The 27,455-nt window shown below is 47.3% G+C and overlaps 1 protein-coding gene across 1 annotated transcript in view; it reads left to right on the forward strand.

The window, feature by feature from the left end:
- Positions 1-679: 679 nt before the first annotated feature.
- The window catches only part of LOC109298836 (cytochrome c oxidase assembly protein COX16 homolog, mitochondrial), a 90,262-nt gene continuing 63,486 nt past the window's right edge, over positions 680-27,455 (forward strand). The window contains exons 1-2 of the mRNA XM_019519148.1: positions 680-830; positions 27,079-27,156. Coding sequence (XP_019374693.1) covers positions 780-830; positions 27,079-27,156 — 129 coding nt within the window. The 5' untranslated portion in view covers positions 680-779. The remainder of the gene's footprint in view (positions 831-27,078; positions 27,157-27,455) is intronic.

Here is a 27,455-nt window from a genome sequence, read left to right on the forward strand (position 1 = left end):
TGGTCCAGAAAGGGGAGAAAGGGTCAGATGCCTCAAACCTGGCCCCGCAGCAGTGGGTGTCACAGAGTGGGGAGCACTGGCAGGAAAGGGGATTGTCCCAGCCAGTCCCACCTGGGGGAGGGGGCTCTTCCGCACCTAGCAAGGCAGCCATGTGCTGGCGATGGTTGCTGAAAGGCAGCCCCACGCCAGGACAAAGGTGCAACACGAGCTGCCGTAGCTGCAGCGACTGGACCACCGAGCAGCGCTTCTCAGCCCGTTTTTGACCTGTGGCCCCCCTCGGATAGTGCCAAGCGTGACGCTCACGCTGGCTTTTTTGACCCCGGGGAAATGAAAGGGCCCTGCTCCCCTTCCAGCGGAGCCCGTCCAAGGGCCAGGGATGAGTCGTTACACGTTTTGAGGCACTGACTTAATAGCTGCTGGGCTCTTTTTATATAGTGGGGCAGTCATTTTTATCGCGGGGTAATTGCTGGCCATGTGTCCGGCCTAAATGTGCTGCGCGGCTCACCAGTGACTTGTATCAGTCACCTAACGCGTAGCAAGCGCCACGGGACCGTTCCGGCACGCGCGGGAGCCGCCCTCCCCCTAGCGGCGGAACAGGGCACAGACTCCGCCCCCTCCCCGCCACGCGAACGGGGAGCGCATGCGCCAGGCCCGGCCCCGCCCGCACTGGGGCGGGCCGGAACTGAGGTGCTCGGGGCCGCGGTGCTGGGCCGGGTTCCTGTGCCCGACGGACCGCCTAACCCGGAAGAGCTGGCAAGGTGGAAGGGCCCGGCCGCAGCATGGCGTGGCTGCGGCGGAATATTACGCTGCGCTATGGCATCCCCATGGTGGTGAGCAGCGGCGGGGGCGGCCTGCCTTGCGTCACGGGAGGGGCGGGGCCTGCGGGCCTGTTTCCGGGGCAACCGTGGGGCCATGCGCACCTCCCTCTCCCCGCCCCCTACTGGGCTCTCCCCCCACGTGCCCTAGGGGCTGGGCGGCCGTGGAGTCACAGAGCTGGGAGCGGTGGGGCTCAGGGGCCCTCGGGAGGTCACCTAAGGGCGCTCCTGTCACACATTATGTATATGGCACCATTGGTCTGTCACATGTTATGTATATGGCGCCATTGGTCAGTCAAGTGCAGTAAATTGAGATGCGGCCAGAGGTGCTGAGCAGTGATATCCCAGGACCAAAATTACTGCCTAGTTGTCAAGAGCGCCAGCACTGCAGCCGTAGCACTTGGACCGGCAAAGCATCTCTGCAGCCAGTCGTTGTCCTGCTCTGCTTTGAATGTGCAGTCGGGCCCCTAGTCCCACCAGCTGTCTGAGGCAGGATCATCCTCTTCCAAAGCACCCTGCACAAATCTAGTGTGGGGCCTCCAGCAGAGCTGAGTGATCATCCCCAGCACGGCATCACATGTACACTCTTGCCTGCCACGGGGAAGGGGAGGCACAATGTCCTGCTGCCAGCGTTGTTACTATACACCCAGGCTCGCTGCTGCAGAGGAAGGTAGAATCCCCTTAGTCCTTCCCAGTCTGAACCTGGGGTAAACTTCCTTCCTGACCCTATATACAGCGATAGGTTGAATCCTGAGCGGTGGGGCAGGACTCTCCAGTCAGGAACCTCTGAGTTTAGGTCCCAGCAGAAGTGTTGGCACAGCCCAGTCACAGTCCCCAGCCTTGGATGCAGCCAACACCCAGTGCCTGTGAGGGAGACTTAAAAGTATCCCTGACACACGTAGCAGCTTCGCAGAGGAGAGGGAAGGGGTTGAATTTCCTCCTGGCTTCTTGTGGCAACCAGCAAAGTGCAGAAGCATGAGGAATGCCCATAGTAGAACACAGACATAGCTACACCTAGATCATCTCTGACCGTTCCTGGTCATCTCTGATCAGTGGCTCTTCTTCAAGGGGCCGTTGTACTGCTCTGGTGACCCAGATGCTGCACCAAACCAGCGCTGTACTCAGTGCCTGATGTACGTGCTGGCTACAGCACTTGCTGGAGCCGATTTTGGGCTGTGCCTCTTGTGGCACTTGTTTGGGCCAGGATCCTGGGAAGATGCTGCATGGGCTGGATCAGGCATGTGGGTAGAGGGGTCCTTGGGCCTGATCTCTAGACAGTCTATTTCACTGCCTCACTGTTCTAACAGTGAAGAAGTTTTTTCCGGATATTCAATCTAAGCCTACTTTGCTGCAACTTTTGGCCATTAGTATGTGTCCTGCTCTCTGCAGAAAGAGAGACAAGGTGTTTTCCATTTTCTTTATGGCAGCCCTTCAAGTATTTTAAGACTGCTATCATGTCCCCCTTAAGTACCTTTTCCACAAGCTGAGCATGTCTATTTTGTACAGCATCTTTTTGTAAAGCTTGCCTTCCAAGCCCTTTTTCGTTTTTGTCAACTGCCTCTGAACCCTCTATAACTTTTCCATGTCCTTTTTAAAATGTGGTGCCCAAAACTGCACACGATACTCTGGATGAGGCCTAACCAGTGCCAAGTAGAGAGGCACTGTCACTTCCTGTGTCTTGCACCTAATGCTTCTATTGATGCATCCCAAAACCTCATTCACTTTTTGTGCAGCTACATCACACTGCAGACTTGTGTACTGAGTCTGTGATACACCAAGAGTCCCAGATCCTTCTCTGTAGTGCTGCCATCTAGTGAGGTGTCACCTGTTTTGTACTTCTGTTTTTGATTATTCTCCATGAGGTATAGCATCTTGCACCTGTCATTATTGGACTTTGTCCTGTTAGCTCCAGCCCAATTTTCCAATATGTCAGGATCCTTCTGAATTGCACTCCCATGCTCTAGCATGTTCAGAATCCTTCCCAGTTTCATGTCATCTACACATTTACTCAAGAAGATTTCTAGGTCAGCATTCAGATCCCTCATATACATGTTGAACAGCACTGGGACAGACCCATATGGGACTCTGCTCGAAACCTCTTGACATTCTAACATGGATCCATTTATAATTACACTTTGCTTGCAGTTATTGAGACAGTTGTGTATCGACTTTATAGTAGTTTTGTGCAGCCCATGTAAAAGGTCATGTGGAACTTTGCCAAAAGCCTTGCTGAAGTCCAGATAGACTACGTCCCTAGCATTCCCTTCATCCACCTAAGTAGTTACTTTGTAAGAGGAGGAGATCGGATTTGTTTGGCATGATTCATTGTTAGTAAATCCATGCTGGCTGCTTGTGATCAGCTTTTCCTCCTCCAGATGCTTGCAAATGGACTTCCTTATGCTCCAATAACTTCTTGGGCACTTTAAATGGCACTTTCTTAGAAACCTAAGCGTTGTTAAATTAATCAGCTAGAAGGATAAATTGTGTAGACCAGGGGTGGCCAACCTGCAGGACACATGCTACAAGTGGCATGTGTGGCACACAGCAGATTGGGCAGAGTAACATATTTGGCAGAAAATAGAGGGCAGGGACCCAAAAGCTGAGCAGCTGGGGAAGGGGATCAAGGGTCGGGCACTAGGGGTTGAAGATTGGAGTGGCACTTGGGGCTTAATTTGTGGCATATGTGCCAGAAATTGGCCCTCACTGATGTAGATGAGTTCCTTCCAGTCCTCATCATCGAGACTTGTGTGATTTCTTTTTCCTTGGCTTTTATAGCTGCAGTTGAGCTGTGGCTCTGCAAAGGCTTGTCTTGCATCCTGCCTGTGCATTTAAATGGAGGAAGAAGGGGCTTTTGTTTCAGATGAGTTATGTACCAAAATTATAGATAACGCAACAGTTTAGTATAGTTGAGATAAGAGAAAGATCAATGAATGCCAGAGGGACCTAACAAAGTGATGCAATTGGACAACATAAAGCTAAATAAAGTTCAGTAGAGGATTCTGTGTAATGCATAGCAGAAGAAATAATGGCTAGTTTATACACACTGTTTTAAGCGTACACACAAGAAGATAGATTATGGTAACAATGTGAACGGTTTTATGGAAAGGCTTGTGCCCAGCTGTGGTTATAGAAGCAAACTGAACATTAAGGTGAGTGATGAATGGAACAGGCATTCACTCTGATAATTTTAATATTATAAAAGCTTTAGTCTGTTTGATTGTCTGTCTGTCTGTAATGCTTTATTTGCACTCTGAGTCATTGTCTCGGCAGCCAATCACAATGCTTACTGAAACAACTAGTTAGAGTGCTCTGCACAAACAGAAGCATCCCCATGATAGTGGGGACTGAGGGACTAGAGGGGGAGCGAGAGAAGCAGGCGGAGTGGGGAGCTGCTGGCCATGATAGGCAGGGCGGCTCCTTTGGGTAGATGAAAAACCAGCACGAAGTACCCGTTAAGCAGGTTGGCTTTTTCCTGGGTGTCGGATGTCAGTTGTCCCATTTGGTTTAGCAGGGGTCCAGTGTTGCCCTTACTTTTCTTCCAAAAACCATTGGAAGAAAATGTATAGCAAAAATAGAGGGGTCCATGGGAAGGCAAGCAAATACTAAAATCAAAGCACAGCTTCCTTGTGAGGCTATTAAAAAGGATTAACTACTTAAAGAAGTGGCAAAGATTTAAAAAAAAGGCAAAGATTTGATCTGACAGAACTGTATATACACTGAAGAATGGTATGAAGAAGGTAAAGCAAGCACTCTTAGTTACTGTTTCTCACAATGACCATTTAGGAATTTCAAAGAGGTTAAAATAGCAACTGTAAAACTAATAGGAATACTGGACTGGAAGAGGCATCCAACATCAAGCCTAGTGCTATTGCAGGCAACTGTGTTATTTAATCAGTTTAATAAACTGATGAAGCTCCCTCTCATATTTAGGTCTATTGTCCTCATTCATTCTATGGAAAGACTCTTTCAGAACCTCACTTCTCTGCTGATTAACTTCTAGCCTAATTTTCTTCGCTGACATTGTTCATTTACCAGCATTGTGTTTTTGTGTAGAAAGCTCTTTTCCCTGTCTGGTGCTTACCTTCCTGATGAATTCATAGACACCACTGCTACTAGTTTCTGGATCCCAGTGAGTCTTAAGCAGGAGCTAAGTATTGATCTGCTCAGACTGGGGCAGTTCTGGGCATGCAGAAAAGATGCATGCAGGTGCCTCTGAAATTTGCAGATCAGAGGGAGGTGCTTAGTAAGTTTGAGTGGCCAAAGGAACAGGGTTTTTTTGGATTGCAGTCATTAACTTAGTTTCCTTAAGTATGCGTATGTTACACTTGGGGCACCTAAATCCTCCTTTGGATCTGGACTGTGGTCCTTAGAGCTGGCAGCTTTTTCATGAGTGGTAGAGTTGCTTAAGCAGGGCTGGAGTGTTGTAGCTGTTATGGGCCAAGAAATGTTATGGGCCAAGAAATGTCTGAGAGAAAAGGTTTTTTCATGATACCTTTTCCTGGACCAACAGTTGGGTACCAAGTGCCTTTCTCAGGGCACAGGTCAAAGTTGGTTAAAGAATGTTAACTGCCTGGAAATGCATCTGATTTGTCCTTCATTTGACACCAAAGTGTGTGCCACTCTTTCTGAAGATCTCAAAGTGAAAAATACCAGGGTTGAAGCTGGTTAAGTATCTTTTTATACATACTGGGGGTGTCAAACACGTTCTAAGGGCCATATCCAACCCATGGAGTGGTGTCAGCTAGCCTGCAGGGCTCCTACAGGGCCAAGAATACATGGCTGGGGCCTTCTGTTGAATTCTCAGGTACAGAGTCCTAATGGGCATATGTGTTAGTGGCAGGTAGGTGAGAAATGGCTGTGTTAATTCCTGCTGCTCAGCCCACTACTGCCACCAGACCTGGATCCTGCCCAGGAGCTTCATTGCAGCCCAGCTTGATCCCTGTGGCCTGGATCCGGTCTGGGAGTAGAGGCGAGTTTGACACCCATGGTGTAGATTAAAAGCCTTTATTCAAAATTATCTATTTGCCTCTTTTCAAGGTAAGTTTATAGCTTTGATTTCCCCCCTGTCCTCCCTGCATTACCTAGGGTTTGTTAAGGGCTGTTATGGTATTAGGAATTTGAACAGGTTTTCTGAGTTTGGTGATGTTTAAAACTTCAGATTGGTAATTGGCCTCTTCTGGTATGTCTACAGAGCTCAGTGCTGTTTTATGTAGAAATACACAGGCTGGCTTCAGGACTAGCAGCAGCCTTAACATAACCTTCTGCCCAGGCTAATTAGGGTGGAGAAACAGGGCTGCATAGTCTGGGCAGAGTGGTGCTTACACAGCTCTGCAGCTTCTAATACTTGAACTGCCTTTTGTATCACTGCGTTGTGCTGCTTGAGAGTGCATTGCCTACACTGTAGTCTTCAGTAAGACATTCCCTGCAGGGGGGAGTGTCTTCTTACTAATACCAGCAGACTGTAGAGTGGGATTTACTAAATCAATGGAATGACTAGGGATGGAATTCAATTTTTCCTTAAATAGGCGAGTTTCATTTTCTGTAAGTACAAACCTGACACATGATGTTATCAATGCATGGCATAAAAAAGTATGCATGTGGGAGAGTGATGTAGCTTGGCATGAAACATTTAACAGCTTGAACGTTACAGGGTGTATAGGCCTGAAGCAGTAGGATGGTAACATCTGTGTAGATGTTGGGATAAACTCCAGTGACCCTGCAGATGTATCTTGTAAGACTTGCTCTTCTGAGAAGGAAAGTTATACTGCTCATGCAGGCAGGTATTCTACCTGTTTTTGTGGGTTTTTTTCTGTCCATCTCTTTCCCTTTTCTCCCATGAAAGATGCAGGGAATACTTACCTTACCACCTGCAGCTTATCTGTAGGACACTTGCGTGTCAGGGACAGCCCCTACCACACTCCTGTGGAAACAGCCCTGTGGGTGGGGAACTTACCCAAGTGGGTCTAGACACATGGCATGGCTCAGATGTCTGGGGGAGCATAGCTTCCAGCAATTCCAGGAGCACAAGAACCCATGCTTTGGGAAACTGGACCTGAATGGCTGGTAGCAAGAGGCCGGCAGTTTAAAGAGAGGATGCCAAGGAGAGTTCAGTATTCGGCATCCCCAGCAAGAAAACCTGACTGGAGGCTACAGGAGGGGGCAAACCCCCAAAGAAGAAGCCCAGCATGCCAGACCCTCAGGATCTGTGGAGACTGGGACAAGCCCTGAGGACAGATTGATTTCTAGCCCCGGAAAGATAAGTTAATGGAAATAAGGGGAAGGGACAGAGATCCCATCCCCGCAGAAACCTGAGCTGATACCCCTGAGGAAGGAAGGAGTGGGAGAGAACAAAAGCGAACTGGTCTGCTGGCAGAAGTGGGGTCCAAGGAGACCCCTGAAGCTGCCAGTAAAAAGAAACATGCGTCCTGGTAGTGATTGAAGAACCGAGCAGAGACATGCTGCCTGTGGCAGAGTACACCCAGGAAAGGGAGAAGAAACTTGAGGGAGGTACCTGTAAATTTTGAGTTATGAAGGAATAGAGGGAGAGAGGGACCCAGCTAAGGAGCACTACCTTTGATTTAAATCCTGATGCATTGAGGAGGAGAATAATAGAAGAAAAAAAGGGGAGGGGAAGAACCACTTGCAGAAAGATTTGATTTACAGTTAAGAGTGAAGCTGTCTCCAAGCCCCTGAAAAGGATAATTGAACAGGTCAAAGGTGGAGGTCCTGGGACCTTCCAGGGAAAAACTCTGAGGGATTTAATGGAGATAACTTTTATTTGATTTGATGAGAGCAATCATAGAGTGATGGGGCTGGTGAGCAAAGAGAACAAGCTATTGCAGGCTGAAGAATGGAGAGAGAGAGAGAGAGAGAGGCCAGAATAGTCTCCGCTCACCACCATGGAGAATGGTACCATCCACCTGAGAGGAAAGGGGCAGAGTGTAGCAGAGGTTGGAGCCCTGCAGAAGATCCACGATGGGATCAGACTGACTGGCAAGCCAGAACATCCATCCTGCTATACATACATTTTCCATCAAGACATGGCAGGAAATTGTAGGAGCTATATCGTGGTCTGAATAACGTGGCGCAGTTCTGAAGTGAGAGAATATGACTTGCTTACAACTTGCTTCTCCATTTTGTCCTATGAGAGGACAAAAAGTGGGAGTTCTAGTTTTGAGTCCTTGTTCCACAGTCAAGAATATCTTACTGAAAAGAGGTGTGGCTGTCAATGCCTCATTCCTTTTGATATTTCCAGATGATCCTGTGCCAACAAAGCTATTTGGCACCACTGCCAATGGATCTGGCATCACATCCTTCTTCTGAGACACAGAACGTGTAAGGTTACTTCTCCAGTGTAATTAACACATTTAAAATGAATTGCAGGGGTTCTTTTCAGACAAATGCAGATTGCGATTCCAAAGGATTTGGAGGATACATGCTTAGACTTAAACATTACAAGCAAATGACTGGTTTTTTTAAGTGAATGTTTGATAATCACCATCACCTACATTTGTGATACATGCCAAGACTTAAGTTCATGGCTCTGGATTGTCCTGCTACAGCCAGTGACCTTCAAAGCACTTAAAGCTGTGTAAGCATTACAAAGACACATCTCTTGGTTCTGTCATCATCAGACACTATAGGAGAAAAGCAGAATCCTGAGGGTCTGAACTTGAGTCTTTGCAGGTAGATGGGCTGCATTTAAATGCTTGAATTCTGCCTTTTTATTTCATACACTGAAATGCACTCAGAAGTCCTGACCTGCAACATCCTGAAATGTTGCCTGTTTCACCTTGACAAAGTTAGGTTCTTCTGTCTCCTTTCCACTCCTCTGTTTCTCCCTATCCTTAATAAAAATGCTTTGTAGAGGTACCTTGCAGGTGCACCCTGTTATTTTTCTAATCCTGCCTCGGGCACTACATGCGCTGTGTATACTGATGTTTTGCCATTGGATATGCTTTTTTTGATTGGCACTCTTCCATTTGCCTATATCAAAGGTGGCCTACAGGCCAGATATGGCCTGTGGAGCCATATCATCTGGCCTGCAGCCTCACAGGTCAGATGATGTGGCTCTGCACTCCAGACTAGCCCTGTGCCTCTCTTCTGGCCCATGGAGCCAGATAAGATGTAAACTACTGACCTGTATCACGGACAGGGAAGGAAGCAGAGTGCAAATTAGAAGGAACATACTAGCAATGTTGGAACAATATAATGGTCCCCTCACTACCATCAAGGGAATGGCATTGGCTTACCAGGCTCCTGACAATCGGCTGTTTGCTTAGATTAAGACACCTCTTTAGGACAGTTTGGTTTTGCATTTACTTTCATCTGTAGTTGAAAAACAGGTCATGAGTTTCAGAAGGGTTTTTTAACTACATTCTGAAGTTGCCTTTGTACCATGCTGTGTGTTTCATAGATTTCATAGACATTAGGGCTGGAAGGGACCATGGAAGATCATCGAGTCCAGCCCCCCAACCGAAGGGCAGGAAGTCAGCTGGGATCATAGGATCCCAGCAAGATAAGCATCCAAGAGGACAATGTCTTACTGTTTAATGGATTGAAGAATTCACCATTTTTTCTAATGCGTTTAAATAATAGGACATAGGAAGGTCTTTTATGAAATCAGTTAGGAGGAATTTTTGTTTGCATGAACTCTGTGAATTGTCTGATGCTGCAATTTATTCAGTCCTGTGATACTCTGAGCATATTGGATTTCCATTGACCTTGGTGGATCTGGCTTCAAGTGAAGAATGGAAACTCTGAAACTGAGTAAAGTTCTTGGTGGGGATAAAGAGACTTAAAAATTATCTCAACGTCTCATACCAGCTCCCAAACTATTACAACAAAAACCAATAGCATTTCATCCATTTCTTAATGCTGACCTATATTGTCCCTCTAACAGTTCCCAAAATGTGAGCTGCAGAACCGTTGAGGAAATTGCACTTATTGCCTTATGTGACTTCATTGTTTACAATAAAATGTATCTTGTGAAGCATAGTGATTGAAATGAATAGGACTTCATATCTACCCAGGAGAACGAAATTCCAGCTTCTCAGTTTTGTAGGCAAACCATTAGGTATATGTACTCGCATATTTATGCTGCATAGAAAACATAAAAATAATGTAATGTTGCTGTCCTGTGATCAGTACTCCTAGGCGTGGCTCTTCTACCCGAATGAGATGTGTGGACACAGAGTCTCTGCTGCTTTTCTGCTTCTGACCCTTTGTTCAGCTGTGTTCGTTTGAACCCACAATGTAGTGTGAAGCTGGTTCATGCAAGACCATCATTGAAACAGCTGGTGCCAAACTAGAGGCTTATGTATGTACATCTGAGTAGTGTGCCATGGGTTCTGGCATGTATAGGTCTGGTACAAGTCTGGTAAATTAACACAGCTGCCCTAATTAGCTGACCTACAGAGTTTTTCCTTAGTCCTTCATTGTTTCAGATCTGGAATTTTTGGATATTTTTCTTGGAACTAAGCGTCCTGTCCTTTTTTGGATTTACATGTTTTTCTCTTTTTTATTCCTGGCTGCCCTCTGTCAGTCTCTGCTCTTGTGTGTAGGATGAGTGTTTGAGCGAAAGGGGGAAGGAGATGGTTGCTGAAAGAGCCAATTCTCCAGGCTGGAATGAGCTTGCAACTCTGTTTTGAAATGGTTGTATTGTATGGGTGAGTTTTTAAAGGTAATAGAATATTCCAGTCTGGCAGTCAAACTGAAGTTCTCTGTATTTTCAGAAGAGATACAGCCTCAATACCAGCAGCTTGGGCTTCCCCATTTTCACTCCTCATCCTTTGAGCCATACATTACATTTCAAACCCCTTTAGGCAGGACCAGCTTCAGTAATAAGAGATTATTTCTGATTTGACAGTTCATTGAGGCTGCAGTCCCTGGCTTAACATGGCCATGCATTTGATGACAGAGAGAGGTGTGTTTTTTTTTTCCCCCCCCCCCGTGTTTCCTAATATAGTTATCAATCTTGTGGTAACTGAATTGAAACTAACTTAAATCACATAGGCCCCCATCCGCTGTCAGAATGATACAACCTCTGTTCACAGTAAATCTTACCTACATTTGAAACCATGATTTCAGGGTGGCAGAAGTCGATAGAAAGGTGCAAGGTTCGGTCTTGTCAAGAACAGGGTAATGCTATTTTTGACATAAAGCTGCATTAGACTTACGACAGCAAACAGCTGCAGCTGCTGAGTGAAATTCTCTTGTCAGCTGACCAGTTCAGACACTATATATAATGCAAAATGACAACAGTCTGGTTGAAAAAGCCCATTTTCGCTAATGCTCGCACTACAGAAAATATGAGTTGTTGCCTTTTCAGTGTTGTTCTGAGGTTGACTCCTACTAAATTTCTTTCCTGAACTTTCCAGCCCATTATGAAATGGATGTTTAATAAACTTCAGAATGTTTGCCAATAGATAAGCCAGGGTATCCCAAGTGCCAGAGCTGTATTAAATGGCCTGCAGCCATTCACATTAATATGGCGATACTTCCTGCATTACTTAAAAACCCCATCTTGCACAGCTCTGTATTGTCCAAGTGACCTGGTTGCTCGTCAGGCTGAGGAAGGGTGTTTGTGCCCAAAAGTTTGCAAAGAAGAATTTTTTCCAATTATTTTAGTTGGTCTGATAAAAGGTATCAGATTTACCAAAAGAACCTTGTCTGCCCAAGGCTACAGCCTATCCCCCTGCTCTATTCAAGGGTGTGTATGGAGAAGGCAGTAGCTGTGATCTATTAAATTTTAGATTTGCCTGAATGGCAGTGTGTCGGCTTTTTACCAGATGTATTTTGTCTGTTTTTGAAACAGATTTTTATGCAAATCCTGTTCTGTGTTGTTTATGGTTGTGTAAGTATGGTGAAGAGAAAAGTGACAGTGGCCTGAGGAGGCAGAAAGGTCAGAGAGGAGCAGGTTGTGATAGTAGCTAAGGAATAAGGTTTACCAGATTTACTAGACTTTGTTCAGGGCTGGGCCACCATTTTTGAGGCCCCCTGAAAAAAATAGTTTTGGGGGCCCCTGCCCTGAAGAAGCCAGCAACAGCAGCAACAGGGGCAGGGAGGGAGGGGGCTGGCGAGCGGCTGGATGTGAAGCCGGCAGTGGTGAGCAGCCGGACACAGGGGCATAGGCAGAGGAAGAAAACAAAATTTGCGGGGGCTGAGCGTGTGTGCACACATGTGCACACAGATTTCCCCCCCCCATGGGAAAGTCTGAGGGGGGAGGGGAAAGGGCCAAGGGTGGGAGTGGCATTGAGTGGCACTGCATTGCCCCAGCCACCTCCCATCCCCAGCCCCGCTCCTGGCCCTGGCCACGCCAGTCTCAGCCCCGCCAGCCTCCTGGCCACATCAACTGGCTCCGCCAGCCTCATCTGCTTCCCAGCCCAGCACCTGCCTTGGCTGCCTCCCCACCCTGACCCTGGCCATGCTGTGGCCAGGGGGACCCAAAGCCAGGGGCTAGGGTGGGGCCAGCCTTGGCTGCACTGCTGGACTGGAGGGGATGGAGCCCCAGGACCCCCACGCCTGCCCTTGTTATGCAAATAGCATAAGTACCAACATAAATACCAGCTTGATGGCTCACCGAAAGCATCCAGTAACATCTCAAAGCCAAAAAGGAGGCATATACCCATTGGAAGGGAGGGGCCATCATCAAGGAGGATTATATCTCCATTGCTCGAGATTGTAGGGGGGCTGTTAGGAAGGCCAAGGCAGAGATGGAACTGGGACTAGTGACCCAGATCAAGGATAACAAGAGGTCGTTTTGAAATACATGGGGGGTAAAAAGAAGGTACCAACTAATGTGGGGCCTCTGCAGGACATGCTTGGTAATCTGGTAGTAGCACCAGGCGACAAAGCTAATCTCTTTAACAGATTATTTTCTTCCATTTTTCTGAGCAGGGACAGGGACATCCCCTCCACTGGGAATCCGGACAGATCCAGGGGAGGTGGAGCCAGGCCCAGGATCGGTGAGGACCTAGTCAGGAAACTTCTGGAGGGACTAGACATGTTCAGATCAGCAGGTCCCAATGATCTCCACTCCAGAGTGCTGAAGGAATTGGCAGAGGTCATTGCAGGACCCCTGGCACAGCTTTATTAGCACTCATGGTGCTCTGGCAAGGTGCCAGAGGACTGGAAAAGGGCCAGTGTGGTCCCCATTTTCAAAAAAGACAGGAAAGAGGACCCAGGAAACTATAGGCCTGTTAGTTTTACCTTGGTCCTGGGGAAGCATTTTGAGAAAATTATCTAGGAGCACATCTGCAAGGGACCAGCAGGGGAGATTATGCTTAGAGGCAATCAACATGGGTTTATTAGAGGCAGGTCCTGTCAGACCAGCGGGGTTGCTTTCTACAACCAGGTCACAAAAGCCTTGGACGCAGATGTCACAGTGGATGTAGTCTTTCTGGACTTTAGGAAGGCCTTCGACACTGTCTCTCACCTCATCCTCATTAAAAAATTAGACGACTGTGGTGTCGACGCCTACACAGTCAGATGGGTTGCAAATTGGCTGGAGGGCCGCACCCAGAGAGTGGTGGTGGACAGGTCATTTTCGACCTGGAGGGATGTGGGCAGTGGGGTTTCCCAGGGCTCGGTCTTTGGGCTCCCACTGTTCAATATCTTCATTGGCAACTTGGATGAGGGGGTGAAAAGCACGTTGTTCAAGTTCTCAGATGACACTAAGATGTGAGGAGAAGTGAGCACGCTAGAAGAGAGGGACAGGCTACAACTAGATCTGGACAGGTTACAGAGGTGGGCAGATCAGAATAGGATGGGTTTCAATACCGACAAGTGCAGAGTATTGCACCTGGGGAGCAAGAACCAGCAGCATACGTACAGGCTGGGGAACTCCCTTCTTGTCAGCACAGAGGCAGAAAAGGATCTTGGAGTCCCTATTGATTCCAAGATGAACGTGGGCCGCCAATGTGGGGACATAGTCAGGAAGGCTAACCACACCTTGTCATGCATCCATAGATGCATCACGAGCAGGTCCAAGGAGGCAATCCTCCCCCTCTGTGCAACATTGTTCAGGCTGCAGTTGGAGTACTGCATCCAGTTCTGGGTGCCGCACTTCAGGGGGGATGTGGATAGCATCGAAAGGTTCCAGAGGAGGGCCACTTGCATGATCATGGGATAACAGGGTAGGCCTTATGAGGAGAGACTACGGACCTGAACCTGTTCAGCCTCTACAAAAGAAGGCTGAGAGGGGATCTGGTGGCCACCTACAAACTTGCCAATGGGAACCAGCAGGCATGGGAGAGTCCCTGTTTCCCTGAGCACTACCGGGAGTTGCAAGGAATAACGGCCATAAGCTGACTGACAGTAGATTCAGGCTAGACATCAGGAGGCACTACTTCACTATCAGGGTGGCTAGCATCTGGAACCAACTCCCTAGGGAAGTGGCACTCGCCTCTACCCTGGGGATCTTCAAAAGGATGCTAGACAATCACCTAGCTGGCGTTGTTTGACCCCAGCATCCTTTCCTGCCCATGGCAGGAGGTTGGAATTGATGACCTGCTTAGGTCCCTTCTGACCCTACCAACTATGAAACTATAATGTTAGGTAAATAACGTGGAAATAGACTTTTGCCTATTGCTTTTAATCTTATGTATTTTTTTGAGTTTTGCATTGGCTTAAGAAACTCCCTTTTGTATTGCTCTGTAGCCTGATATAAATGCTCAACCTTTTACTCTTTTGTATGCTGTAGGGATGAGAGAGTGTTTGTGGAAAAGGAAAACATCAGCTTGCAACTGGCTGAAGGATGCAGACAGATAAAAGACCAAACAAGAAGAATCTGCCCAGAACAGTGAGAGAACAATGGCAATTGACCTTCAAAAAACCCCACAGTGATAACCCAGCAAAATCCCAGAGGACTGGGTGAATTGACAAAGTTATAAAAGATGGGGTGAGACGTATTGATTTTGGGTCTTGTTCTCCATGTCATCCTGGAGCATCAGTTCATCTGACAAGATGGACTGCCAGGAGCCCGGCTCCCACTCGGATGAACTTGGCTGGCCGCTAAGTTGATCCGAGCACCAATGAGACTGGTAATGTATACCAGCGTAGAAAAAGAAATAGTGTATGAATGTGGTGTGTGTGCGTATTAAGCGCTTAATCAATAAACATGGCACTTTGCCGTATCCCCCTCATAAGGTCTCGCTGATTTGAGCAATTAGCAATTTGTATAACACCCTGTCTTGCCCCGTGTCATCCCCAGCTGCTCCTCCAGAGGCACGGCACTGGGCAGCCAAGTGGGGGAGAGCACATGGCCCCCTGATCTTTGCATGGGTGAGGGCGGGCCACAACTGCGAGCTGGACTCAAGCTCTGCTCTGTGTCTCCATGCCTCACCGCCACCACTTTGAAAGCGGAAGGTGTCGCCATGTGCATCCCATTGCTGGGCGGTCCAGGCAATGAGGCATATAGTGGCGTCCACTGTGGTGCGTGGAGATACACAGCAGAGGCTGAGCCCGGCTTGCAGCTGTGGCCCACCCACGTCTGTGCAAAGACTGGGGGGCCACATGCCCTCCTTCCCTTGGCTGCCCGGCACCGCGCAGATGGAGGAGCCACCGGTCTCTGATTGTCCCACAACCTGGCCGGGCCAGGGCCCCAGTCACGGTGAATGGGGGCCGGGCTGGGTCGTGGGACAATCCCCACAGTGTAGGAGGGAGCAGGCTGGGGTAAGGGTGAATGATTCGCCCTTCCCCTACCCTGCTTCCTCCTGCACTGTGGGGGTATCGATCTGCCCTCCCCCAAGCCCATGGAAATAAACAGATTAAAAGAAACTTACCTGCCTGTGGCTGGGCTGGCTGCGAGTGTGCAGGGTAACTCGGCGTGCCTGTCCCTCCCCACCTGCTGTAGGACCCTGAAGCCAGGCTGCCCTAAGGCGATGCCTGCTGCTGCCCTGTGTTTGGGGGGGCTGAGCCCTGTAAGCCCCCCACTTCTGCTGCCTAATCACAGGGGGCCCCTTAGCCGTGGGGCCTTCTGTAGCCACAGGTTTTGCAGTATAGAACAGGCTAGCCCTGACTGTTTTTAGCTTGGTTCTGTGGTAGCAGGAGAGGGTATTGCTGATCTTTAAGTTCCGGTGTTTCTATAACATAGTATGGATCCCTTCTTTTGCTGGTGGTGATTTGCCAACCAAAAAAAGAAAAACCATAATTTTTTCTCCTTGTCATTATTTGAATAAATTATATAAGACACTTGACCAGTTTTCAAAAGAAGGCCTCTGACTAAATGAATGTTGCTTCCATCTCCTGCAGCCAAGAAAAAGTCCTGAATGAAAGGTCTGTCCTCTTTCTGTGGAGAGGAATAACTGTCTCCCCCTGTTATCTGCTCTAAAGAAAGATGAGTATAAATAGGGATATGATGAGCAGGGGAAGATTTGTAAGGGAAGTTCAATCCTAAACCATTCTCCTATATCACTTTTATTCATAGGTAATAAAGGATGCAAAGAGGGGGTGGACCACCTCATGTGTCTCTCTTAATTTTACTGAACGTAGTAGAGCTCGCATAGCTCAAATGCTTAGGGTCCTTACATTTGCAAACCAGCTGGAGGTTAGATGCAGCTGCAGCAGATAGCTGCATAGGACTGCTTATGTGTTCCAGCTGTGTGTAGAAGTAGCACTCTTTGAAGTTAAGCTGCAGCAATCAGCTGAGCAACTTCTCAGTTCAGCAGTCTGCTGTGAATGAAGCAAGTTATGAGCCACCCCAGATGAAAAAGTTGGTTTCTATTGTTTTGCCTTTGTTATTACTGCAACTTACCTACATGGTAGTGCAGCTTACCTGCTGGAAGTTTGTGACTCAAACATTTGTCAGTAATTCCTAGGCCTGTAGTCATAGTATCCCCTTTGATACCATATTTAGAGTTCACAAATGTTTACCATGTTCAGAGTTCACAAATGTTTATCATCTGATGGCTATTTGTTGTTTCCACTGAAATGAATGGAGAAACTGGTTGTCACTACACTTCCCATTGGCCTACTATTCTGATTTCAAAACCATGACTACAGCCAGTGCTGTTGGTTTCACTTATCAGTGGTGACATGTAGGAGGTACACGGGGGTGCACGTGTACCCCCTGACAGGCTGTGCTCCCCGCTTAAGTGACAGGCGGGGGGGCAGGCATGAGCGCCAGTACCCTCGCTCTGTGGACACCCGCCGTAGAGTGGAAGCACCGGATGAATCATCACGGCCATTTCTGGGAGTCCCATGGCTGCTTCGCGGTTGGCACAGTCAGCCGCAGGGGACACTCCCTCCCCCGGTTGGCAAGATTGACTACGGGGGAACCCCCCTCCCTGGCTGGCGTGACTCCCCCGACTGAGGTGGCACCAGTCACCCATGGCACTTATTAACAAAATGTAGCAGCCAAGGATTGAAAGGGCCATGGAGACTAATCTATCCTTAGAGGTAGATCCCTCCAAGTCAGAGTTGAACCACCTCGGGTTTTTTGACAGGATGAGAAGCTTGCAATACTGCTGCCCAAACTGTACCTGGTCAGTGAATAAATAAAGGACTTCAGTCTTTTTAGCTGTCAAGTGCGTGTTTCTCACTGCTATTGAATTGTGCACACAACAGTGTTTGTTTTTTTAAAAGGAAACCCCCAAAAGCTTTTAACTGTGATCTCTAAACAAAGAAGAAAATATTTAATTTGACTATTCTAGTTTTGCAGCTGCCTGGTGCATAGCTGGAGGCTTCTGCTTCAGCCGTCTTGGAGAAAGCTAGAAAATTGTCATGTTCCCTCTCCAGTAATACATTTCATAACATTTTCCTGCTTTCTTTTCACCAGTGCATGATTTGAGTTGCCAGCACTGAATATTGTGATGTGATTAATTTAGGGATTTGTGACAAAGGGAATGTAATTTTGTAATCTGGCTTTCACAATCGGTACTACAGCAGGAATGAGTTTCTCTAGCAACGGGGATGTTATAATACAGCAAATTGCTAGGCGATGCCAGTGAAATTGCTTCTTGTTATTTTTCTAACCCGAGAGACAAAGGATGTTGCTTTAGATTTTGCAAGATAATGCAGAGAAGTTAGACTCTACAGCGTGGCAGGGAGTTCTCCAGCCAGGGTGGCCCCTCAGTGAATGGCTCAATTTTGGTTGGTGACAAGCACCAGTATTCTCCATCTGAATCGCAGCCCTAGCAGTCAGCCTAATGAAGTCCCAAACTGACTGTAAAGCACACTTCCCAATGGAGAAGTGAACACACAGAATTTTCTAGCAAATGTTATTTAGTAGAATTTAATGTCAATTTTTTGCATTAAACCCTTGATGAAGTTGCTGAATATATGTGACAGATGGTGCTCTTATGTCACATCCTATCTTCCATTCTGTTTTGCAACATGTTAGTCTTCAGTGCATTCATAATTATATTAAGATATTGGGGTTTATTTCTGTGTATTCATTGAAACAAAGGAATAATTCAGTATGGGATATTTAATAAGATATTTTTGGTAACAGGGCTACTGAGCTGTTTCTGTAATAGTACAGGGAAATGCTATGTAAGGGACAAGCATTATTTTAAAAAGTGACTATTAGGTGTGAAAAAATTAGATGGTATCATTGTTGGATCCATGTGCTGGATGCAGAGGCATAGTAAGCTTATTGAGGAGGCACCAGCTGCCCATGCCTGGGGCCTGGGGTTGAGTCGGGCAAACAGAATGGTGCCCCCCACCTCCCCCCACAACTCCAGGAGCCTTTGCTGGATTATGGACAGCCCTGCACCCAGCATCTGTCTGTCTGTCTGTCTGTCTGTCTCTGTCTACATGCGCGCATGCACGCACACACACACACATACATATATATATATATAGATGCTGGGTGCACTGCTGTGCATAATCCTGCAAAGGCTTCTGGAGTTGGGAGGTACCATTCTGTTTCCCCCACTTAACCCCAGCCTGCAGGCATGGGCAACTGGTGGACTGGTACCTTCTGAGTCGGGGGGGGGGCACAATTTGTGGGCAGGCACAGGGGTGGGCCAAAAGCCCCATATCCACTCCTATACTTCTGTGACAATAAATTGAGTAACAGCAACATATCAAAGCATTCTGTCACAAGGCACTAAGGTGTTCCTGCTCCTTTAAGGGCAGAAACTGCCTAGAGAGAGGGCCCTAGGAGCCAGGCAGAACCCCTTCCCAGGTGCAGGTTGCTGTGGCAGCAGGCTAATGATGGAATTAGCCTGCACCTGCATGCAGTCAGCCGGCTGGAAGAAGGCAGGGCCCTGGGCACATATAAGCCCCAGGGCTGGGACTGGAGGCTGTTCGTTCCCCGGCAGTTGCCAGAAGGAGCTCCTGCAGGGAAAAACTGCCCAGAGATGCTGTGGCCGCCTGATTGGCTCCTTACAGGACTAATGGGGCTCCAGGAGCTCATCAGGTACCCTGGGCTGTGAGGCACTTAATGCTTGGGGAGAAGTTTGCCTCTTTTACAGAGACAGAGTGTACCCTGTACTGTTTGTAATACGTTATAGCCCAGGGGCTCCTATTTTGGTTGTTGTGTGTATACCGATGGACTAGCATGAGGCTATTTGGGGAGGAGGAGGCCTCATTAAGGCCACAGTAAGCCCAGTGCCAGTGAGGGCATGGCTATAGAGCCACAGCAAGCTCAGCACCAGTGAGGGCACAGCGATAGGGCTGCAGGGAGCCCAGTGCCAGAGAAAGCACTGCAACCGAGTGTAGAGACCCCAGTGCTGGAGAGGCAACGCTGCAGGGAGTGTGGAGACCCCAGCGCTGGAGAGGGCACTGCTACAAGGGCTCAGGGCCTAGTGATGACAGGTGGCCAAGCTAGACTGAGGCCTCATAAAAAAGGACAGTGTTTAATTACCACCTATGGGGCATGGTAAAGGGGAGGTTTTGGAGCCACACATCTAGCCCATAAGGCTTGGGGTGTCCTGTGAGTCACCTACTGAAAGAAGGGCCCATCAAGGGGACCAGTAACCCGCAGGCTTTAGGGGGGTCCATCAGGACTGTGACTGAGCTGTAACTCAAGGGCAGCCTCCCTATTTATTATTTATACCAGCAAGACAAGGCAGGTGAGATTAGAAGGCACCCATAGAGCGAAGCCAGCACGGTCACGAAGCCCTAGGGACATCACGGCCATCCATGGGGACCCTGCATCGTAACAATTCACATAAGTCATCCTATCTGCATGGGGCAAAGATTTGGGTGTTGGGTCAGGTGAACGCAGGTGTTCCCTGGATCTCCCTGACCACTTTGCTGGTGCTGCTAGGGGTGGGCCATGGATCCACTAACAGGAACCCTGGCCCTCCTGGCAGCTGGACCACAGGGTCCTGGCTGTGCTTGTAGAGTTACACTCACAAATCAAATTCAAACCAAACCAAATAAAGAGCATGTATTTAGCTTCGTGCCCTGGGAAGCTCTGTCGAGACCTTCTTTCTTCTCTTTGTGCTCTTCATCTGCTTCATTGGGGGAGTGGGCAAAATACCTAGGAAACATAAGGAAAACAGAGACTGAATCTGAGGCAGCAGCATGGTCCTTGCCACCCAGCAGCTGCTTTGACTGGCTGGTTCCACTGTCTTGATGAGCAGCTAAAGCATGTAAAGGCTGCCATGCAACTGCCTGCTCTATCTTAAACTGACAGGACACTTAGCACTCCTGCCACAGACCCTGCCCCCCCTTTCACTTCTCATACTTAAGGGGTCAGCCCACTGTTACTTACCTTGCTAAAAGAATTGTAGGTGTTGGTCTTTTCTGCTGGCAAACTGTGCATTGATGTCAGGTATGCTGATAGCTTGTTTTTCAATCTGTAGTATTCTCAAATTAGAAACACGAGCATCTGTCATCGTAGTCCTCAGGTAAGTTTTCAGCTGCTGTAATGAAGTGCCCCCCCATGGGCCCATGTGGCCCAAAACCTTTCTTGGGGGCCAGAGGGGTACAGCCCCACAGGCTGCTCCCCACCCCCAACACGCTGCCAGTCTGCTGGGCCGGGGGATGGGGGGGATGGACAGACGGCACACCCCCTGCCCCTCCCTGGGCCGCCCCCCCTCCCACCAAGAGCCCCAGGGTTACCTTTCTCCAGAACAGCACCTCTGCTGGGGGATCGGACCCATCAGCGCACACTCTACAGGTAGGGAGGGGCTGCGCAGGAGATGGAGGTAGGGCAGTGCTCTGGTTGACCAGACTTGGGGGGGCGGGGCATGTGCCCCTCCCCCACCATGCCTATGCCCCCAGGTTTACTGCTTAGTGCTGTGCTGCCTGGTTCCTATGGCCAGGCCCCTGCCATAGCAAAGACTCGTGGCAGGAGGAATTCTGGTGCCCCCTCACAGCCAGCAGCCAGGGCTTGTGCCCCATTCGCCTCACCATAGCTACACTACTGGCTGCATGTTTCAGAATAATTAGTGAGAGGGACAATTCAGTGAATAATTAAAACATTTTTTATTTCTTTTGCACTCAGTTGCATATAAAATATTATCAGTTCCCTTGCATTAAAAAGACAAAGTAAGGTTATTAACGCTTCTAGACTTATTCAGTTTTCTTGGTGACTTGTCCACAGTATAATATATTTGGGTACAGTACTCTCAAAAGTAGGAACCAGCAGTCCACATATGTGTAAGACTGGGGTGAGGAGGAAGATGTATGCCTTCATTTTCACTTATGCTGAACTACCTGTTTTTACTCTGTTTTTCAGGGCATTTAATATGTCATTAATAGCTTTGGTAGGACATGATTATTAGCATTGTCATAAGCAAATGTTTAGACCTAATTGTCCCCATTAGGATAGGCCATGATTCTGCAAAGACTTGGACATGCACTTAAAATTTATGCTGTCTGATTAGCCCCATTAAAAAACATTATCCACATCTTACAAACAGGAAAATTAGTAATAGGTAACTAAACATATGGCTGTTAATCTTCCTGTTGGAATCTTTAATTTTTTACTTGTCTCACTTTTTGATTATTTTAACAGTTGCACTTTAATGTTTCATTAACACAGTTTGTGCATTTATTTATTCCTGTACATAAAACTTCATTAACTCAAGGTAAGGCTATTAGAACATTTTTCCTCACAATGAAAATGAAAAGCAGGGAAATGTTTAAGTTAATATTTGTATGTGAAACAATACCAGTCTTTAAGCATTGGCTCCTTGCCATCGTGGCAATCATAAATGTATCAATACCCTCTTGTCTTCAAATGCTGCTGTGTTTGAACCCAGTTGTGGAGAGCAAAGTTAGTTGATAGTAGCTAATTTTAGCCTTTCTATTTAGTGTAAGCAGGACAAGTTAAGTTCAGGACCATGTCAACTAATCGTGATTAAACTCTGTTGCCTAACACAATGCTGAATGTTTCTTCTGATCTGTGCTTATTTATAGTTACAGTGATAATTCTGTCAGCTAATTCAATATTTAATTGTATTTAAATAATACACTTAGTTTCTATTTGCCTTTTGACAGTCACACTGCCAAAGACAGCCTGATCTTTGAACGCTACAATATTTGATATTATGATGATATTTATAATGTTTCTGTTACAATTTTAGTATGGTTTAAGTGCAGCTTTTGTCACACCTATAGCTTTGAAGTTGCTATGACACCTGGATGACACCATCACCCATTCTAGAATTGGAAACATAAGTGTGACTACTTACGGTAATATCTGGAAATTGAAAAATAAAATTAACCAGTTTTGATCACTTTTTCCACATTACACATCTTGGATATTAAACCAGACTTTAAATATTCTTTAGTTTAACAATATTAAGGCAGTGTCAGTAACACTAGGACAATAAAGGTTTGGGTCCGAACTGTGGGGATGGGCCAGAATTAAATTATTTGTATCAGCTGAGTTCTGGCCTTTCCAGTTCAGGGATGGTGGTGGTGATCTTGTGTTCTGAATAAACATATAAAGCAGTTTCCCAAATGTAAATTTATACCCAGTGCCAACCATTTGCAGCTGTGATTCACAACCACTGTGGGGTGCACCCCACACTTTGAGTAATGCTGATCTATATGCTGGGGACAGACATTACATGTAAACCGGTTTAAGTGATCAGAAACTGGTTTAAACCAATAACAGAACAGACATTCAGTGCACATAAACCAGTTTCAAAATGGCCGAAACTTGTTCGAGATAAACTTGGTTGAATGTTGTATCAGACTTAACTGATTTGGCTCAAACTGGTTTATACAATGTCTGTCCCAGACTCCTTACTGGTTTAAATTAAACCAGAGTTCCCCAGCATCCTGGCATGCTCCCTGGGCTGGGCTCTCTGCTCCAGCACAGCAGGGCTGGCCCTGCCCCTTTACTCCCCAGCCAGAGCAGGGACAGGCAGCGGCAGGGGTCTGGCCAAAAAGGAGTTTAATTGCCCTTTTCCTGTCCTACAAGCAGGGACCGGAGCCGGGTCTGCTGCATGCTCCCCCCTTGTTGCTGCAGCAGTGGGCCAGCGTGGCCCCTTGGGCAGAGGGGTCACACTTTAGAGGGGGGTTATTCTCCCCCTCTACCTTTACTGCCCCTGGGGGTCTGCAGCTGGGTCTGCCTGCCCTGACCACCGTCGCTGCCAAGCAATGGAATAAGCCCCCTCCTCTCCCCTCTGCCAGATGCTAGAGGGAGGGGGAATAACCCTGTCCCCGCACCCGCCAAGTGGCCCTGCCAGCTGGGGAGCTGGCTGGTGGGGGCTGACTGGGGAGCAGGCTTCTCCGGCCAGCTCAGAGGTGACAGCAGACCCTGAACCCGGCAGCCACCACTGCTGCGCACCACCCCCAATGCCATGTTCAACACCTGGGGCTGTAGCTGCATGGCTGGCCAGGGTTGGGGGCTGTTCTGTCCCCAGCTGCTGCTGCCATGGCCACACCCGCGCCACTCTGGGTGGGAGGGGTGGGAAGCTTCTGCCCCATGTGTGGAGCTCCGGTTTCAGCTCCTGGATGCCTTGGACGGTGGAAGGTGCCTGGGTGGAAGGCTTCAGTCTGGGGGCTGCAGCCAGAGTTCCACGCGCTGGGCTGAAGTTCCCCCCCACTGCCTCCCAGAACGGCTCAGGAGAAGCAGGAATGGAGAGGGAGTAACCACTACGGGTGAGGGGAAGCTGGCTTGCCCTGGCAAGGCTGTTATTATTATCGTTAATAATCGGCTATCGGTATCAGCCCAAAAAATCTTTTATCGGTGCACCCTTAGTTCCATGGTTATAATGCAGTTAAAGGGTTGATGAAATAATATAGGGTTCAATAGTGTTTTAGATGGAGCAAAGTAAAAATGTGCTGTTATTTCCTCTTGGTTGAAGAGTAGCTTCACAAGCTACAGAATATCAGCTGCTTCCCATTTAATAGGGGTTAGCTTATGAGGAATAGGCTAGCCGAAGGTCTTTGTGAATGAGATGCAGACTGAACACATACAATATAGTACAGTTCAAGAGTTCATTGCTGGGTCAACTAACGCTTAATGAATATAACAAGACTAATTATTGCCTTTGACTGCTCTGACAATCAGGTATCAAGTACTTTTTAGTATAGCTGTTTCAACCCTGTCACATCTGTTTTTTTATATAATATTAGTGTAGCTTCAGTCAGTGGACTATAGTATATGCTAGTAATACATTTTGTCAAAATAATTTTCTGTCTGTTGGCTAGAGCTTCAAATATAGGAGGTAAATCCTTGGTCTGTTAATTAATACAGTAGTTACTTCATTAAAGAGGGTTGTTTTATGAAGATATGTCATTGGTTTCCTTAGTGGCGGTGTTGCAAATCTAGCCCAGTTGGGTTCATAATGGTCTAGATCATTTTTAACTCAAGGAACTCCTTGATACACTAAAGACAGCCTTGGAAAATGTCAGCTCTTAGTTTTCACTCATTTCTTGACTACAGAAAAATAGGGTAGTTCTGTTGCAAAGAACTCAGAACAACACAGGTCAGAGCATGAACAACTGGTGCCTCCCGAGTTGGGGGGGCAAAATTTGCGGGCATCAGTGGAGTGATGACCACTTGCAAAAGCTGGTGGCGGGGGAGTGCGGTGTGGCAATCAGCGACCGCCCGCAGAAACTGGCAGTGGCGGTGAGCAGCGATCGGCAACCACCCGCAGAAGTCGGCGGTGAGCAGCGATCGGCAACCGCCCACAGAAGTCGGCGGTGAGCAGCGATCGGCAACCGCCCACAGAAGCTGGCGGCGGCCAATCTCCAGGAGTGCATGTGCTCCCCTGTACCCTCCTTACACATCGCCTGTGGGTCAGAGTATTTTTAACACTGTGGATTTCTATTTGAAATCTCTGGGCTTGTTTTGTGAATCCTATTTGCACACCTAACAGTGCTAATAATGAGTGGCACTCCATGACACTCTTGAAAGGATCTGAAGGCACCCCAAAGTGCTGCAGTACCGTGGATGAGAATTGCTGGTCTAGGTTCTGTATTACTACCGTGTGAAGATCCTTGCACTGGCTTTGTGAAGTAAGTTGTGATTCTAGGCATTAGCAGCTAGGTGTCCATGACACAAAACTCACTACTATATTTGGGTCTCGTCATGCTCACTCACAGTCTTATCAGAAAGACCAAGCCAGAATGGGACTGTGAAACTTTAAGTCCTGTAGAGCTTATTGCCACTGGCCAAGGATTACCTGTTTCTGTGAATACATACAGGCAACCCTTGCCATTCGCGGGGGTTATGTTTCTGTGATCCCTGTGAATGGTGAAATCCAAGAATAGGGCACTGCGTTCATGAACGCAGTACCCCCAGCGGCTAAGGAGCGGCACGACTCCGGCAGCAATGGCAGAAGCGCAGCAGCAATGGTGGGAGCCCAACAGCGGCGGCGGGAGCCTGGCGGCAGCAAGCACAAAACTCCCAAGGAGCTCTGTTATGTGTTTAAAGTGTATTTAAAATGCAGGTTTGGTATTCGCAAATATTTGAAACTGCAAATGCTGAACCCACGAATACCAAGGGTTTCCTGTAGAGGGATTCAGTCTGTAGTGCTACTGATCCAGCACCTGTCAGCTTCTGAGCGGAGATATTATAACTATTACTGTTTCTGTGGCAGACCTTCATTTTCCTGATGAAAAATGAAATATGACTGCGCCTTTCAGAAGGAATAAACTCTGAGAACTTTTTTTAAACACAGCACATGCAGCTTTGTGGTATCCCTGAAATAATCTCAGGCGTAGCATGCCAGTTAGGAAGGGCATGCTATTTAACTGCTCTGTGTGGCACAACATAACAGCCGTGAGACTCAGAATATTGTTAAAGCTGTGTCATGAGCCTGATATATTTCAGTAGATCAGTCAGTATTGTATGGAAAACTGCTGCCACATTAATTGGAGAAGTAGTTGGCAGGGAAAGGAGTTAACAGTACAGGAGAGAAAGTAGAGAGAGGTTTTTTTGCTCATGTCCTTAAAGCCTCCTTTTTTTCCCCTCTCCTTCCACTTCTCAGACATGCATTGCCATGAATTCTGCTGGCAAGCCTTTTGTACATCTGCCAGTGGGCCTTTATAGAAAAGCAGAAATTTGTCAGGCTAGAACAAGAGTCACTGATTCTTCTGTGTGGCAATTTTAGGCAGGACTTAATGGTATGTATTAACAATATTTGATCTTTGTTTGCCAAGCTGTGGCAGGGCTCTGGGACACTGGAGCCATAAAAGTATTTTTGCACTTTGTGCATTTGTCTCCCATAAGAAGAGATCATTTTATGATTTTCTTCATGTAGACGTGAGGCGTTACCTTGCCAGTTTCTCCCTTACTTATTTCTTTTCATAAACTTCAGCGGTATGGTGAAAACTCTAACAGCTAGTGAGGAGGTAATGAAGACACAGATACACTGGGTTTGATTTCTTCAGCTACCAGTAGTGTACAGTAGACCCATGGTTCCAACCTGCTACTTTGTTTCAGAACCTTATTAACTAGATCCTTTATGCACAGACATCAGAATAAGTCAGCTGGATGCTTCTCACCATTTCCAAACTCAGATGGGGAAGTAATAAGTATTGCAGTGAAGTTAAGGCCTCTCTGTTTATGATAAATCAAGAAACTATTTGAAAAAGTGTATATGAAAATGGTAAGGACTGGAGTAGAGGGAATGGATTCTCAGTAAATCTCAGCGCCATTACAGTCCTTTCCACATAGATGAGGAACTTTGTGAGAGCCATAGAGAGACTGAAGTGGACAACAGCTCTGATACCTGCTGTTCACCTTGAGGCCTGCCTTGTGGTAGATTGCAAAGCATCATAGTATGTGCGGTGCATTTAGTTAGTGTGGTGCTTTCTTGTCATAATCCATAGATAGTACTTTGCATTGTGCCTCTAATAGTTGTTGCTACTCTGATTACTTTTTCTCTGTTTAATATTTCAGCTTCTTGTTACTGGAGGATCATTTGGTCTCCGTGAGTTTGCTCAGATTCGATATGATTATCAAAAACTCCATAGGAAGGTATGTTATATTTTTGTTTGTTCACTTCCCTTTGTATTTATTGAACACCACAGAACTGTGAGACCTAGAGAAATGGTAGGGTTTGGGATGTGCTCACCATGTGTCTGATACATGGTTGGGCTCATAGGCAACACTGTAATGCAGATTATGATGGTGAAACTGTAAACTGTGTATAGCAATAATGTTGGAGAACATAAATACAAGAGTGCTCTAGCTTGAATGGCTGAACAGCAGCTCCTTGGATTGCCTAAGGAGTGGCAGAGAAGGTTTCTAAAAAAAAAAAAAAAAATATGACTCAG

Source organism: Gavialis gangeticus, unplaced genomic scaffold, assembly GCF_001723915.1.
Source record: "Gavialis gangeticus isolate Ggan-Ray unplaced genomic scaffold, GavGan_comp1, whole genome shotgun sequence".
Lineage (NCBI taxonomy): Eukaryota > Metazoa > Chordata > Crocodylia > Gavialidae > Gavialis > Gavialis gangeticus.